The 13,568-nt window shown below is 39.7% G+C and overlaps 2 protein-coding genes across 2 annotated transcripts in view; both read left to right on the forward strand.

Annotated features, from left to right (window-relative positions):
* The first annotated feature begins 439 nt into the window (after positions 1-439).
* LOC113172862 (histone H2A, sperm-like) lies at positions 440-1,332 on the forward strand. Its single transcript, XM_026375898.1, has 2 exons — positions 440-562; positions 765-1,332. The coding sequence occupies exon 2, from the start codon at positions 772-774 to the stop codon at positions 1,186-1,188; it is 417 nt and encodes a 138-aa protein (XP_026231683.1). The 5' UTR covers positions 440-562; positions 765-771; the 3' UTR covers positions 1,189-1,332.
* A 550-nt stretch (positions 1,333-1,882) lies between these two features.
* ppp1r37 (protein phosphatase 1, regulatory subunit 37) overlaps positions 1,883-13,568 on the forward strand; it is a 33,178-nt gene continuing 21,492 nt past the window's right edge. The window contains exon 1 of the mRNA XM_026368219.1: positions 1,883-3,703. Within this exon, the coding sequence (XP_026224004.1) occupies positions 2,953-3,703 (751 nt within the window). The 5' untranslated portion in view covers positions 1,883-2,952. The remainder of the gene's footprint in view (positions 3,704-13,568) is intronic.

Genomic DNA, 13,568 nt, shown 5'->3' on the forward strand with positions numbered 1-13,568 from the left:
GGTAGAGGAAAAAAGTATAACATTTTTTACTAAAGTATGTTATTTTGTGTTTGTAGCTGCATATTTAGCAAAACTTTTTCTAAACTGTTCTGTCTGGCAAATTATTAAAAACTAACCCACGTTAGTCTACAGCTCAGGAGGCTGCACTGTCAAAATCGCACACGTGATCACTTGTGCGTTCTCTAGTGTTTCTCATTTCTCCCTCTCCACCTTCAGTCTATTCAGCTCACGGGGGTGTTTGGCGTTTGGTTAATTAGACTTTCTCCATGCTGTGAACTGTTTGCTCGTGCAGAGCAGTAAAACCTACACACACCTACATCAGATTAATCTGAAAGGGTTCGTTTATTTATTTAAACGCATGTTTAAACGAGAGGAAACATGGACTCCTGCATATTTCAAACAGTCTACAGTCTTGAAGAGACGAGAGAGGACGCCATGCGCCAGAGCAGCCAGGTGTCGTCAATCAACAGATTACTGTCACCCTCATATAAAAGCAGTGGTCTGTGTTTCGGTGTGTTGCTTCTGTCTCAGCTGTTGGTGTGACTTGGTGTGCAGCGCAGTGGTGAGTGGTTTAAAGTTTGATGCTCTTCTACCTGCAGAGAAATCACTTCAGTGTTGACTTGTGCACTCTGTGTGTTGGATGTAATGTTTAGATTTGTTGTCAGAAACCAACTCACCCTCATGACCCCCAAATTCTACATGTTTATTAAGAAATTCTGGGTCAATATCTTGACTGTAAAGCCTCTCTCTCTCTCTCTGCTCAGAATAAAGATGTCTGGCCGTGGGAAGAAAACTGTACCCAAACCAAAATCTGCAATGTCCCGGTCTTCCAGGGCTGGGATCACCTTCCCAGTGGGCCGCATCCACAGGCTGCTCAGGAAAGGAAACTATGCAGAGCGAGTAGGCACTGGCGCTGCAGTGTATCTCTCTGCTGTCCTGGAGTACCTCTGTGCTGAAATCCTGGAGCTAGCGGGGAACGCCAGCCGTGACAACAAAAAGCACCGCATTGCTCCCCGACACATCTTATTGGCAGTGAAAAATGACGAGGAGCTTAATAAGCTACTGGCAGGAGTCACTATCTCAGAGGGTGGCGTCATCCCAAACATCCAGGCAAGCCTTCTTCCCAAGAAGACCAAGGCACCCAAGGATGATAGTTCTGCTAAAGATGTTCAGTCTCAAGAGTTTTAATGACCATAGCCTGGAAAGTCTTGGACATTTTAGCCCATCATATTAAAGTGTTAAGCTTTTAACCAAAGAAATGCTACCCTTTATAATTAATATAGAGTTACCATTTGTATGTTTTACGTGTCCATTAAAACGATGTCCCTCAAACCCTGTTCTCCATGTTGTGACTTAAAGTTCTGTTGCTGTGTACATGTCTAAACTGAGTCTCTTGACTTTCTGCAAGTTCAACATTCTTACTAGTCAGGAAAGAACTGACAATGCCATTTGACACTCGTGGTAAATTATCCAGAAGCAAAACATTTGATCAATTATCCCAGCAAGCAATAACTGGTTAGAAATATGCTGGAAGTGTATAAAAAAAATAAATCCCTATACCTCTATTAGTATAGAGCTAAATGTGCCCTTTCATTATATTGAACTTAATTAGTTAAAGATGATTCAACAAAGCAAATGCAAAAATTAGGATTACAATAAAAACATCACAAGGTAACTAGGTCAGAGTTTTTAGTTGGGGTAACAAACACAAAATGTGGACTTAATGCGGGTATAAAATGGAACCATTTGAATATTTAAGTTATATTTTATAGTTGTGTTTTCATCATAACCCACACCATCAGCTCTCTGGCTGAATTGTATAACACTCTGTAACGTTGCGTGTGCTGAACGTACCCCTGGGTAACGACGTGCTGACGTAAGACGTGTGAACAACAAACAGTTGTTGGACTTCAACAAGCTAGCGACTGGTAACGCTGGACAAAAGCAGGTTCAGGGGACCTGTCGTTGACAGAGGGAGACCTGCGAGACCGAAGCCGTCGGAATCTCTTTTATACAATCGTGTAACATTTAGCACCGTTCTCGCTGGCGGGTGTCGCTCCTCCGCGGTTCTCTAGCGCTAATGTTAGCTACCGAAACATGCTCATTGCTCGGAGTGTGACGCCTGTTTTTTTTTGTTGCTGCCGCTGCTCGGTGGTTGTGATGTGAGTCGAGTTGCAGCACGACAGAAGGTGAGACGAGAGCTACAGCCGGGAAATATTTTTTCTTGACACATAAGAATGGACTTTGTCAGCGGTAAGCAGACGAGCTCACGCCAAGAAACAGGCGTGCGACTGAACACGGCCCTGGATGTCATCGACGGGCAACAACTTTAACAAGCTAGCCCACGTTAGCTCGCTTAGATTCAGCAAATGAATTGGTTTGGTGTCGGGCGCTAAGCTTTGCTAGCATAATGGAGGCACCCTGAGTGGCTTGTTCATTACAGTTCACTGTCCTGCTCCTCTTAATCACTGCTGGCAATGTGCTGACGACCAGGGGAGCTTTTCGTCTTGGAGCAATTGGACGCGGTTGGCAGAAATTATTAAGTGGAGACTCGCCTGCCTTGGTGACAGATCAGCAGAGCTGTGTAGTTTACCAGATAAATAATGACTGAACCTATCCATTTTACTTAAGTATCACACATTTCCTGTATTAATATTTGTGTGAAACCGCACTTTAATGAGCTCATTTTAAAAGATGAATCAAAGTCAATTGTGGTTTTGGGGTTTGTGAAAACTATCATTTAAGTCACTCCTAATACAGCTTCGAATTTCCTGATTTCACTTGAGAGTAATTTGGTCATTTAAGTACAAGAATAGGTGCACAACTTTGTTTTGTTGGGAGAAAAAGGCCAGAGACAGACTTATCTATATCAGTTGGTTCCCAGTTACTGTTTAACATAATATCTATGCTGTCTGGCACAGTTGAAGACTGAGTTTCATTAGAGATGACAACATGAATATCGAAGACCAGTGTCTAGATTTGTGCAATGTTAAGACTAAAAGCAATGTAGACAATGATCACAACACTACAAACAACACAGAAGAGATCACCTGCAGGATCTCTGAACTGATGACTGACAGTAATTCAGAAAAACAAAACATTGTTCCTGCAGAGGCCTCGGAAACATACCTGATGCCTCAACTCACTGACAACCTTCAAGCAGAGGAAGATAACCACCAGGCAAAAGATACACTGGAAATTGATGAGGTCAATGGCAATAGAAGGAGCAGTGCTCAAGACACCTCTGCAATAGCCAATCCCAGTGACTTGATCTTTTCTAATGATGAGCAGCTCAAGGATAATATTGGGGTGCAGAAAATGAAGGAAGCTAAAGAAACTGATCCTGCAAAGATTGTTGTGGGTGAAGGGAATGATGGCGCAGAAATGGACATAGGTGTAGACCTGAGTCTGGATGAGAGCGGGGTGTTGGAGGGTGAATCTACAAATATCACATCATCCTCAGACAATAATTTAGACTTGGACTCAACGTCTCAGGGTGTTCCAGCTGGCAGCACAGCGGAAAGCCCGTCAGATGCTAGCCAGACGAGCAACACAGAGACTACTGTTACAGACCAGACTGGTCTGTACCCACTGGTGGAGGAGGGAAACGATAAGCACAAGCCAAGTGGCAAAAGGGTGACGTTTCCTTCAGATGAGGATATTGTGTCTGGAGCAGTGGAGCCTAAGGATCCCTGGAGACATGGTAATACTGTGTGTTTGTTCTGCATGTCTATATATGTAAATGATTTTCTATTTATTGTACTTGTTTATTGTGCCTGACATGTATAAACATGTCAATCCTGCATGGTTTTACAGGATTTATTCCCACTGGACTTTTCTCAAGCTTCAATTTTGTAAAGCCATTTAGTCAGTTCAGATTGGATTTAAAATGTGCCCTGTCATAGTCCATATTGCCTGTGTAGTCAGTATAAATGGGGTTGGTGCATGGATGTTGACATGATACGTGAGAGGCCTGTCACTGTGCCAGTCTTTGCGAGGGATTTTCTTTTGTGTTTATCTTCAAAGCTCGTCATCACTTGAAAGATCACACTACAGTCTGTTTAGTTCTCAGGCAGCACCTGTGCCCTCTCCCCTTCTTCAAACAAAAGTTCGATTATTCCTTTAAATAGTCAAATAAATAGCTTAGTCGGGGTTTTTCCTAAGAGCTGAAGTACCTATCTAAATATAGTCCAGGGCCTGTGCTGGATGCAGCATTGTGAGTGGATCCCACCACTCCTTGAGGTGTGCCATGTCACTACAGTAGGTTCCTGTTTGTTCAGTCAAACATGTCTTAAGGAAGCTCTTGCAGGATATGGCACTGCCTGTGCTGTGCTGACGTAAGAAACCAAATCTTTAAAGTTGTGATTAAATGAGAAGTTACCTTTTCATCTTTTACAGTTTATGATCCATGTAAGTAATATAATATGTACTTATTTTACAGTAAATGTCCAATGTTTAAAATATGAACAAATACTTTAGTTACTCAGGAGGTACATTTACAGTAGCAGCGCAGTAACACAGTGGCAAAAGGGTGAGGTTTCCCTTTCAAGTCCAAACTTTGGACCAGACTGTTCAATGAGCACCAGATGAAGATGCCAACCCAGATCAAATGACACAATACATTTAGTACTACGATGACTATAATCTAACCTGATGAGAAAAATAATACTAGTTTAGTATCAATCAGTAGAACAAAAGGCAGTTTTCAAAAACAATTTATTTCCTCGGTTACATTATTCTAACCAAAGTAGTAATGGTAAGTAGTGATAAGTAATAGTCATTGAAATGCCCCAACCATTGCCCCAACCAGTTAATCTGCTAGTAGTGTTAGTACTGTTGCTTCATGTTTACTATCTTCCTTTAGGCTTTAGTCTGTGTGTGCGTCTGTGTGAGATCTGACCATGACTCACTCTCCTTCATCTGGTGTGGACAGTGGATCGTTAAATAAATAGACCTAGGGATACAGTGGAATTTGGTCACAGCACTTTGACGGTAACTGCACTCTAAGCAGATGCCAAAGCTGTGTTAATTTTAAGTATTGTGCCAGCTTTCCCGTCTGTGTCTTTGTGACTTGTATGACTTTGAGGTTAAGCCAGGGGGAGTCCTTTTTTTCTGAATAAAGCCAAAAATGTAGGCCAGGTCAAGGCAAAGATCAGTGATGAGAGATGTCCAGGTGGGGGAGGGGGAGTAGGAAAAAAAGGCACAAAGAGAGCAAGGTTAATGTACATGTACATGAGTAACACTGTGTGACTCTCAGTGGAATATACAGTAGCAAGAAAAACCTGTGACCCTTTTGGAATTTCTTAGTTTTTTGCATTAATTTGTCATAAAATGTGATCTGATCTTCAGCTAGGTCAAGAGTATTAACAAATAAAATGTGCATGTGTTAACATAAGTTAGAAAAATTAGTTTGTAGGTGTGGACTAGAACTACATTGTATAATTTTTGCCTGTCACTGACCCTAAATGACGGCCAAAGATTTGAGGGCATCATTGGAACATCTGTCTTCATGAGTCTATGGAAGGACACCATTTGGAAAGAGCACTAAATTTGTTTTTAAAAAGGCCACAGCATATCATCAAGAAGACATCATCCACACTATAAACTTTGGTGGAAGAAACATCATGATTTGGGCCAACTTGTGTTATTAGAAGAACACAAATGACAAATTAGTGCTTGCCACTGTAAATTGATTGCTAAACAACTGTGCAATAGGTCAGACAGCTGCTCAGAAAAACCCTCAGTTATTGCACACATTTAGCTACATGTACCTAATAGTTCGCGTTTATACCATCCATCCCCTTTATTGCTTGCTACTACCAAGTTTTGTTAGTCTGTTTGTGTATCACTTTGCAGTGCCATTGCAGTGCGCATGCCAAGCAGCCAGTCTCATAGTAAACTGGACATGAAATAGCTCTAGGCACACTCCATGGGGGCAAAGTCCAACCCAGTTAGTCAAGACTATATCTCAATGGCTGGCGATGTGGTCCATTTATCCCTTTTTATTTTTTTTCATTTAAGTTTCAAAGGTCCATCTGATTGTGTACTTGATAGAGAGAGACATATGAAGTTAATAACATGCCAGAGACTTCTATCTTTAATGCATGTGACGATAACAGTTGGTTAAACTTCTCAATAGCCTTTTTTAGTTGGTTGGACAAATGCACCAAGTTGAAACCCAGACTCTTAGTAGAATTAGCTGATTTCAGTCCTGACATGGTTGCAATCAGATCAGACTCATGATATGTTATGATCTTTATGTACTGAAGAAATTAACTAATTTTGTTTTCTCATTTCACTTTCAAATTCAAATAAGTCTTGGGTTGTTTAACATTTTCCCAGGTTGAGCCAGTCAGAACTTGGAATTACTAAATATGATGTTTCTGAAACAAAGCTAGGAGACATGGCCATCTAAACAGTGACAAATGTAAATTAGGATAATAATGCTATAGGTAGATTTTTGTGTGCTGTATTTGTCTTTCATCACAATGATTGCGATGGTCAACGATCAGTCTATCAGTGTGAAATGTATCCGAACCTCCACCTCAGGGCTCCTCCTGCTGCGGACATTGTCTGACAAAAGATCCATGACCCATTCAGACTCTTTTATTTTCAGATCTAATCTCAGGTAGTCTGGGTACCTGTCTTATGTAATCGGCCAGAAACAAAACAGTGAAGCCTGAGCTCACAGAGCCTGGAGCTTTATGCATGCACAGTGTGAGTTACTGTTGTCAGAGCAGAGGTTAAAATATGTTAGATTTGTTAGAATAAGATGGTAGCAAAGCAACATATCTGGTGTAATTATTGTTGTGAAATATGAGATTCTGAACACAGGTCACCTGGGGTGTCATATTGACCCCCAACAAGCAGCCGATCCAATTTTTGAATGAATAAACTGAGATTCCTGAACTTCCTAACATGTTGTGCCTTCCACTCCTTCCCTAATCCTTGTTACCGGTTGCCAAATTAGTCTAGGTGCAGCTTGACATTACATCAGCAAAACATGTTTTTGCAAGGATCATACTGAAAGCATGTGCTAAATGATTTATTTAATTAGACCAGATTGTTTTTTGTTCACAATTGTGCAGTATACTGTAGTTTTTCATTGCACTCATGCAGAATAATAGTATTGCAACTTTATCCTGTAAGAAACCACACACTCTGGCCTACAGGCAGCTCTGTCTCGTGTCATCAGACCCAAGGCCCACTTGGCACCAGGTATTAGAGGCTCTCTGACCCATGAAATGTTATGTGTCGTGACTGTGGACCCACTGAGAACCAAAGCCTTCAGTGTAGAGAATGGACAAAGGCTTTGAAAACCTAGAGTTTAGTTTGTGTTAGCAGCAGACCAGTGCTAGATTTCCAAAACATAACATATTTGATACATGAACCATAAGTGCTGATTGTTTTTATACCTGTGTATTACATTTGGGTGTACAAAGATTCCTGGTTATCCTAGAGGAAAAATATAGCTGAATATCACACAGTCATTAGCACACTGTTGAAAATTATACAGTAAAGCAAAGAATACACAAAAATAGAAAACAGGGAACTTAAGTAAGTTAACTGTGTTGAAAGTAAAAATAGTTTTTAGGATCTCTCATTAGTGTTTTATGTGTAATATCTGATCTTCACTATTCCCGCTATTAGCTATTAGCTAATCACTTAGCTAATAAACTTACTTTTTCAGTTCAAGATCCCAACTTGGAATTCAAAACTAGTAGAACTTGACTGGCATGTCTTTTTGCTCTTTCACCAGACTGGGCACCAGTTTGTGATCAGACATCACAGATACCTTTCTACTGCAGTTTTGGAAAGTATTTTAAACAATAGACTTTCTGTTAGATAATGTATATAATGGTTATAAGTTTTAAATGGGCATTTTTTGTGTCACAATATTTTTTTCCTGCAGAAAATAACACATGCTGTAGATGCTAATAGTTCGGTGCTAATACTTTGTGATCATTTCAGTCCTCTGGGCTAGCTCTAGTTTGTTTTCTCCTTGTTTCTATTTGCAATGAAATCTTAACCATAGTTTGTTTTTTGTTTGTTTTTTTTACCAGCAAAGTTAGCCTAGTCTAACTGTCCAATAATAATTTCTCATCTGTCCCCATGTCTGCACAAGACACTCTGTCCTCATCAAGCAGGAATTCCTTGCTTTTCCCCTTCCCTACCTGTTCCTGAGGAGGCCAGTGACAAATATTAACTACACTCTCGACACACTGCACAAACTGCCCCCTCATATAAAAATAGAGCATACAACTGTTGTTTAGCTCATAATGTCACTCTCCATCTGGTTTGGCAGCTTTGTCGCTCTCTCTCTTGCTCAGATGCAGAGAGAGAGCGGTTGGTTTCACGTGGGAGATGATTTAAAATGGCTGCTCTGTTTTTTGTTTTTAACCATCATAGTTCATCATACCAAGAGAGAGGCTACGGTTGATGTCTTACACGGCTAAAAGAATGAACATAGAGGTGCTGTGGTGTTATTTACTGTAAATATGTATTGCTAAGTCTACAATAATATGCAAACAAACCTAAATTATTTAAGGTGTATGTTCTATAAGTGCAGTTATGTGGACTAAGTTATTGCAGGTGTGTGGGTTTTTATTTCCTTCAGATTCTGCCTCCCTCTACCCTCAGTGATGTTTGTTAATTATTGATCTGCACTTGAATTGATTCCAGAGTGTTTTTTTTCTTCTTTTTTTGCATAATCACACTCGTGCAAAGCTGTGCTGTTTCCTGAGCCTCACCATTAGAAGCCATCAAATTTACTTTGTTTACTTTTGATCTCCTGTGCAGATTAATGATGGTACTGGGTGATTTACTGTATATTATGTAAAAAGGTTTAAGTGGTCTTTTAAACCCTTGGGTTCATTTGTTGAAGCAGAAGCCAGCTCCCAGTTAAAATCCTACTGTCTCCATCTTATCATTCTGACTGGCAGAAGCACAGCAGCAGTGCCTTAGACCCCATCGTTCTGTCTAAACTCTGAAAGGCCAGGCAGCCAGCTGTCATGTGTGGATGACGCTACTTTCACCATCCTTAGCACAGCTGTGTGGAATGGCACAGCACCGCACTGGAGACTGAAAGAGGGGACATATTTTGAACTCTAGCACTTGGTTGTTAAGTAGGAGCTGGCACCGTCTCTGTGTTCCACTCCACTGCTTGCACCCTTCTCTGGACGTTTGCCCAAATCTTGGCACGTTTTATACATCTCTGGCATTGTGTAAAATCTTTGTCACCCGGGAACCAAAGGAATTTTTATATTCTGATTCAGGTTATGTTCATAGTAAACTAGCTTAAATTTGAAATTGGTGCTCATTTGGGCAATGTTTTAACGACTACAGAAGTGATACATGGCTATACCAAGGTTTAACATGCACGATTACAGCAAATGTTAACAGTAGAAAGTTGTCGTCTTTACTGCCACTGTCCCATTTAGTTGCTTTGCCAAATGCCAGCTCATAACACCTCTGTTGAGTCTCCTCCTGCTCTCTGTACTCTGTTCAAATGCAGCATCCACAATGGAGTTGTTCTTATTTACATATGTTTGTTTCTGTTCTCAGAAAACTGAAGTGGTTTGAAAGTGTTACTTAATTGTAGAATAGAGACCACATTTTATGTTGCAGTTATTTCAAAGCTGCTGTGCTGTGGTGATAAAATCCTTACATTTATATCTTAACTGTGATGTCATCAGACCAAAACCACATGATGTCATCTGACCAAGCCACATAAATAAGCTTAAAATTATTTAAAAGTGACTCTTACATGCTACTACTTACTGACAGCTACAAAATCAAATCACTATTTTTCTATTCGTGAAAACATCTAATAAAATAAAACGGATACAGTTTAATAATGACACTATCCTAGAACTGTACTGTATTATTTTAATGATTGCTCAGAATGTTTTAGAGTAAGTTTTCTGCATAGACAGCCAACTCTAGGCAGACATCTGTAATAGTTTTCTTCAAATTCTGTTTTTGTTGTCCACATTACAACAGGCCGCCTGTATTGCATCCACTCTGGAGAACACATTGAAAATGGGCCATAAAACACAAGCTTAGTGTGGTATGGAAAGTCAAAAGCTGAGATAAACAGTCTGGACAGCTTAGTGTAAATGTATTTGAAGGACATTGTTCCAACATTAAATATTCACAAATCTTGGATTTATGAAACCTTTTTGAAAAGGCCAATAAGTGTATTTTAAAATTTTATGTGGACAGATATTTCAATATGCAGTAGGTATAATAACTAACTGACTGACAATGCAAACCACCTCAAACTTTAATAACTTCAGTCAGATAGCCGTGATGTTGGCTGCATACCTGAACTAGAGTGGATTAAACTCTAGGCACTGCTGTTTGATTTTTGATGCCTCTGTGTGTTGCCAAGTGCTTTGTATCTGATTTTCTCTGTTGGAGTAACGTTTTTGAACTGTCTGGGAATAGTTTCCTCTTGAAGCATTTAACCTGTCAACACTGGTTTTGTAGTCATTACCTTTCATTACAGATATTTTTGCTGGGTAAATTGTATTCAGTTGATCAATTCAGAGTAACTATCTCTGTCCAGAGACATCATACTTTGATGAGACTTTGATTTCCTGTGCCGGCTAATTCAACAGAACAGTTGTCAGTTGTTGAAGGGTGCTATTAGCTGCTACATAACATTTGGTGACAGATTATCAGAGTACAGGCTAGGTCAGTACTTTGTATGTTGGTCAACAACCTGACGTCTCTCTAATGGCACTTTTCCCACAACAGTCTTTTCTCTTAGTCTGTTACATAACAAAATCTTACTGAAATCCCAGCTGTTCATGCAGCTGCAAATGTGAGCAGGTGGCAGGCCAGCTGATTGTCTGTTAGACGGGACATGATACAGTGACTATAGCACGTTCCCAGCTGCCAAGTTTTGACTGGCAGAATATCACTGTTAACTTGTGTGACCAGTAATGTCCACACCAGTCAAAGAGAAGAAATTCAAGACAACTGAACATTTTAAGTGAACTCTCTTTTTGCCTCTCTGCAATTAAAGTCACGTCTTCCTCTGCAGACATGCAAACATTTGTCTTGTTTCTTCCTTTTTGTTCAAGTGAGGGGCAAAAGCATAGCACCTGTGGACCATTTACACTTTGTTTCCTGTCAGCAAGACAAAGAATCAGAGTGTGGGATGCTAAAGGTACAGAGATGACGAGGCTCAAGAGGATAAACAGACTTGTGCAGAGGTTGAGTCAGACTTCACTGGAATAGCTTCCTACAAGGTCTTATCTCTTTGAAATGACCATGTTTGTGTGAATGTGAAACAAGAACTAGCATTTGATTCTTTTGTGCTAAGATGATGGTTGTCTGCATTTATTTAGTATATCATATATTCTGCATATGACAACAGGTTTTAGATAGGTGAGGTAGTAGCTGTTTTTTTTTTTTTTTTTTTTTTTTATGTTAGAAGATAAGGATTTTGTGTGTACTGCCCCTTGAAGGTTTGGCTTGAACACCAAGTGTTTTTGAACTGACCTTTTGAACGCAAAAATAGTGGTTCTCACATATTTCTCATAGTCCTACTTACTACATGGAAATACTGCATATTTTGTCCATCCTATACATGCAAGTTTATTTTCTCTGGTGTGGTTACAAATAGCATCTCACATTACCGTACAAATGGAACAAGAACATTCCTGTTCAATATCTCAAATAAAATCCTGTGATGTTGAAGGTGAACATGCACACACCAGTCCATGTGTCCCAGTAAGATTACCATAAACTGAGTCTGACACTACAGCCCACGTTCACACTGTGGGTACTTTGTGGGTCGATCAGTTCTGACCTTCTGTGGGCGGTGGTAGAGGCTTTGACTGCAATTATGTTATGATGTTGTGCAGCTAATAAGAAGAAAAAAAAGTCTAATATTTTTAGCTTTCGCATACTTAAGAGGCTTGTTGAACACCATGAATTGAAAATCAAATTAAAAGTCAAAGTAAATGACACGATGTTAATTTTGTTATGAGAATCTGGCAGCATTTAATTAAGATGATGACTTATTTTCTGTTTTACATTTGTTGATTCTTGTTTGAATTTCTTGCTGTTGCTGGGGTTTCCCTGTTTTCTTGCTTGGTGGTAAGTTATAAGTTAATAAGTTAGTTATGTCACAACGACCTGCTGAAGTAAAATATAGCGTTATATATAAAATATATGCATCACTACTAGCACCCAGAGGGAATTCTACATGATGACATGAAGGCATAAAATAGAATTACAGGGCTATACTGGCACATCCAAAGACTGGCGACCTGTCCAAAGGAAACCCAGCCCATTACTCAGTGCGTGCTTGGATAGGTTCCATGCCTCTGAAACAGGAATCTGAAACTGGTTAAGCCGTTTAGGAAATGAAAATGAATGCTGTATTGAAATGCATTATACTGAATGGTGGTGGCCACATTTTCTTGAAATAAATGTGGAAGCCCTAAAAAGGCCAAAGTGATCTGTTGCAAGTACAAGTTTTAACAAGTCAGGCTAAGGTATGATACCAAATACAGGCTATGATGCAGAGCAGTTTGGTGGTGAAATTAATTAATACAATGACATTAATAAGTACAGCTTTTGCTTCACCTTCTAATACTAATTGAAACCTCAGGTGTGTTGTGGGAAGTTACTGTGTTGAAATATGCTTGCTGTAGAAGTAAAATGATGTCAGTTTTGACCTCACCTTTATAACTCAGAGACAGTTAAGGTGTGTTAGTGAAGTACCAGGTTCAGCTGATTGAATATCTGCTTACATTCAAGGGCTAACCTTAAAAAAAACATCTTTATAGAGCCTTAACACAATGTAAGTACAGCTCTCTCCAGTCAGGATATGTGCCTGTACTTGTTGCAGCTCTGCCAGTTGTTCAACTTAAGTAATTGACTTATAATTTATGGCAGGTACACCTCCCTTGTTGCCTGCAGTTTTTCCTTGCCCCAAGATACCAATCCAACTGGCTGCGTACTGCAGCACTGATGCAACACGGCCAGAACTTGTTAGGGAAGAGTTCAGACAGATGTGGTTTGTTGAAGACAGCTATATTAGACTTTTCTGTTACATTTGGTCATTAAATTAATTTATAAGAAATTTATAAGATTTTTGTAATAATTTTTATAACAGTATTAGTAGCTGGATGCCAATCTAGCTAGTAGAATAGTAGTGAAAAGCTAATTTTTAACCATGTTCTTCATTTACATCTGTTAATCTGAGTCAGCAAACGAGATGCTGCTGTAATAATGTGTCCTGTGTTATTTTATTTTAGTCACAAGTTTAGAGATGGCAACAAGAAGTGATTTAGTGTGTGTTGCTGCGCAGTGGATGGTGGCCAACAGCAATAAGAAGAAGAAAGAGCATGATATGCTTATTCAGACCATAAAAGAGTTTCAGTGAATCAGATCAGAGTTGAGCAAGTACCTTTACTCTCTTTTCTCTATCTGAAACCTCAGTCTAGAGAGTTTTAAATCTGCTCCGTTTTCCAACATGTTTCGTCAGCAACATGAAAAGAAGGTTTTGTCTACATCAAGGATGATCAGGGCAAATTAAGGACGGCACC

Source organism: Anabas testudineus, chromosome 13 (genome assembly GCF_900324465.2).
Source record: "Anabas testudineus chromosome 13, fAnaTes1.2, whole genome shotgun sequence".
Classification (NCBI taxonomy): Eukaryota; Metazoa; Chordata; class Actinopteri; order Anabantiformes; family Anabantidae; genus Anabas; species Anabas testudineus.

What these genes read in the sequence shown, in the direction of transcription:
- LOC113172862 (XM_026375898.1), top strand. Translation starts at nt 772, where the DNA reads ATGTCTGGCCGTGGGAAGAAAACTGTACCCAAACCAAAATCTGCAATG.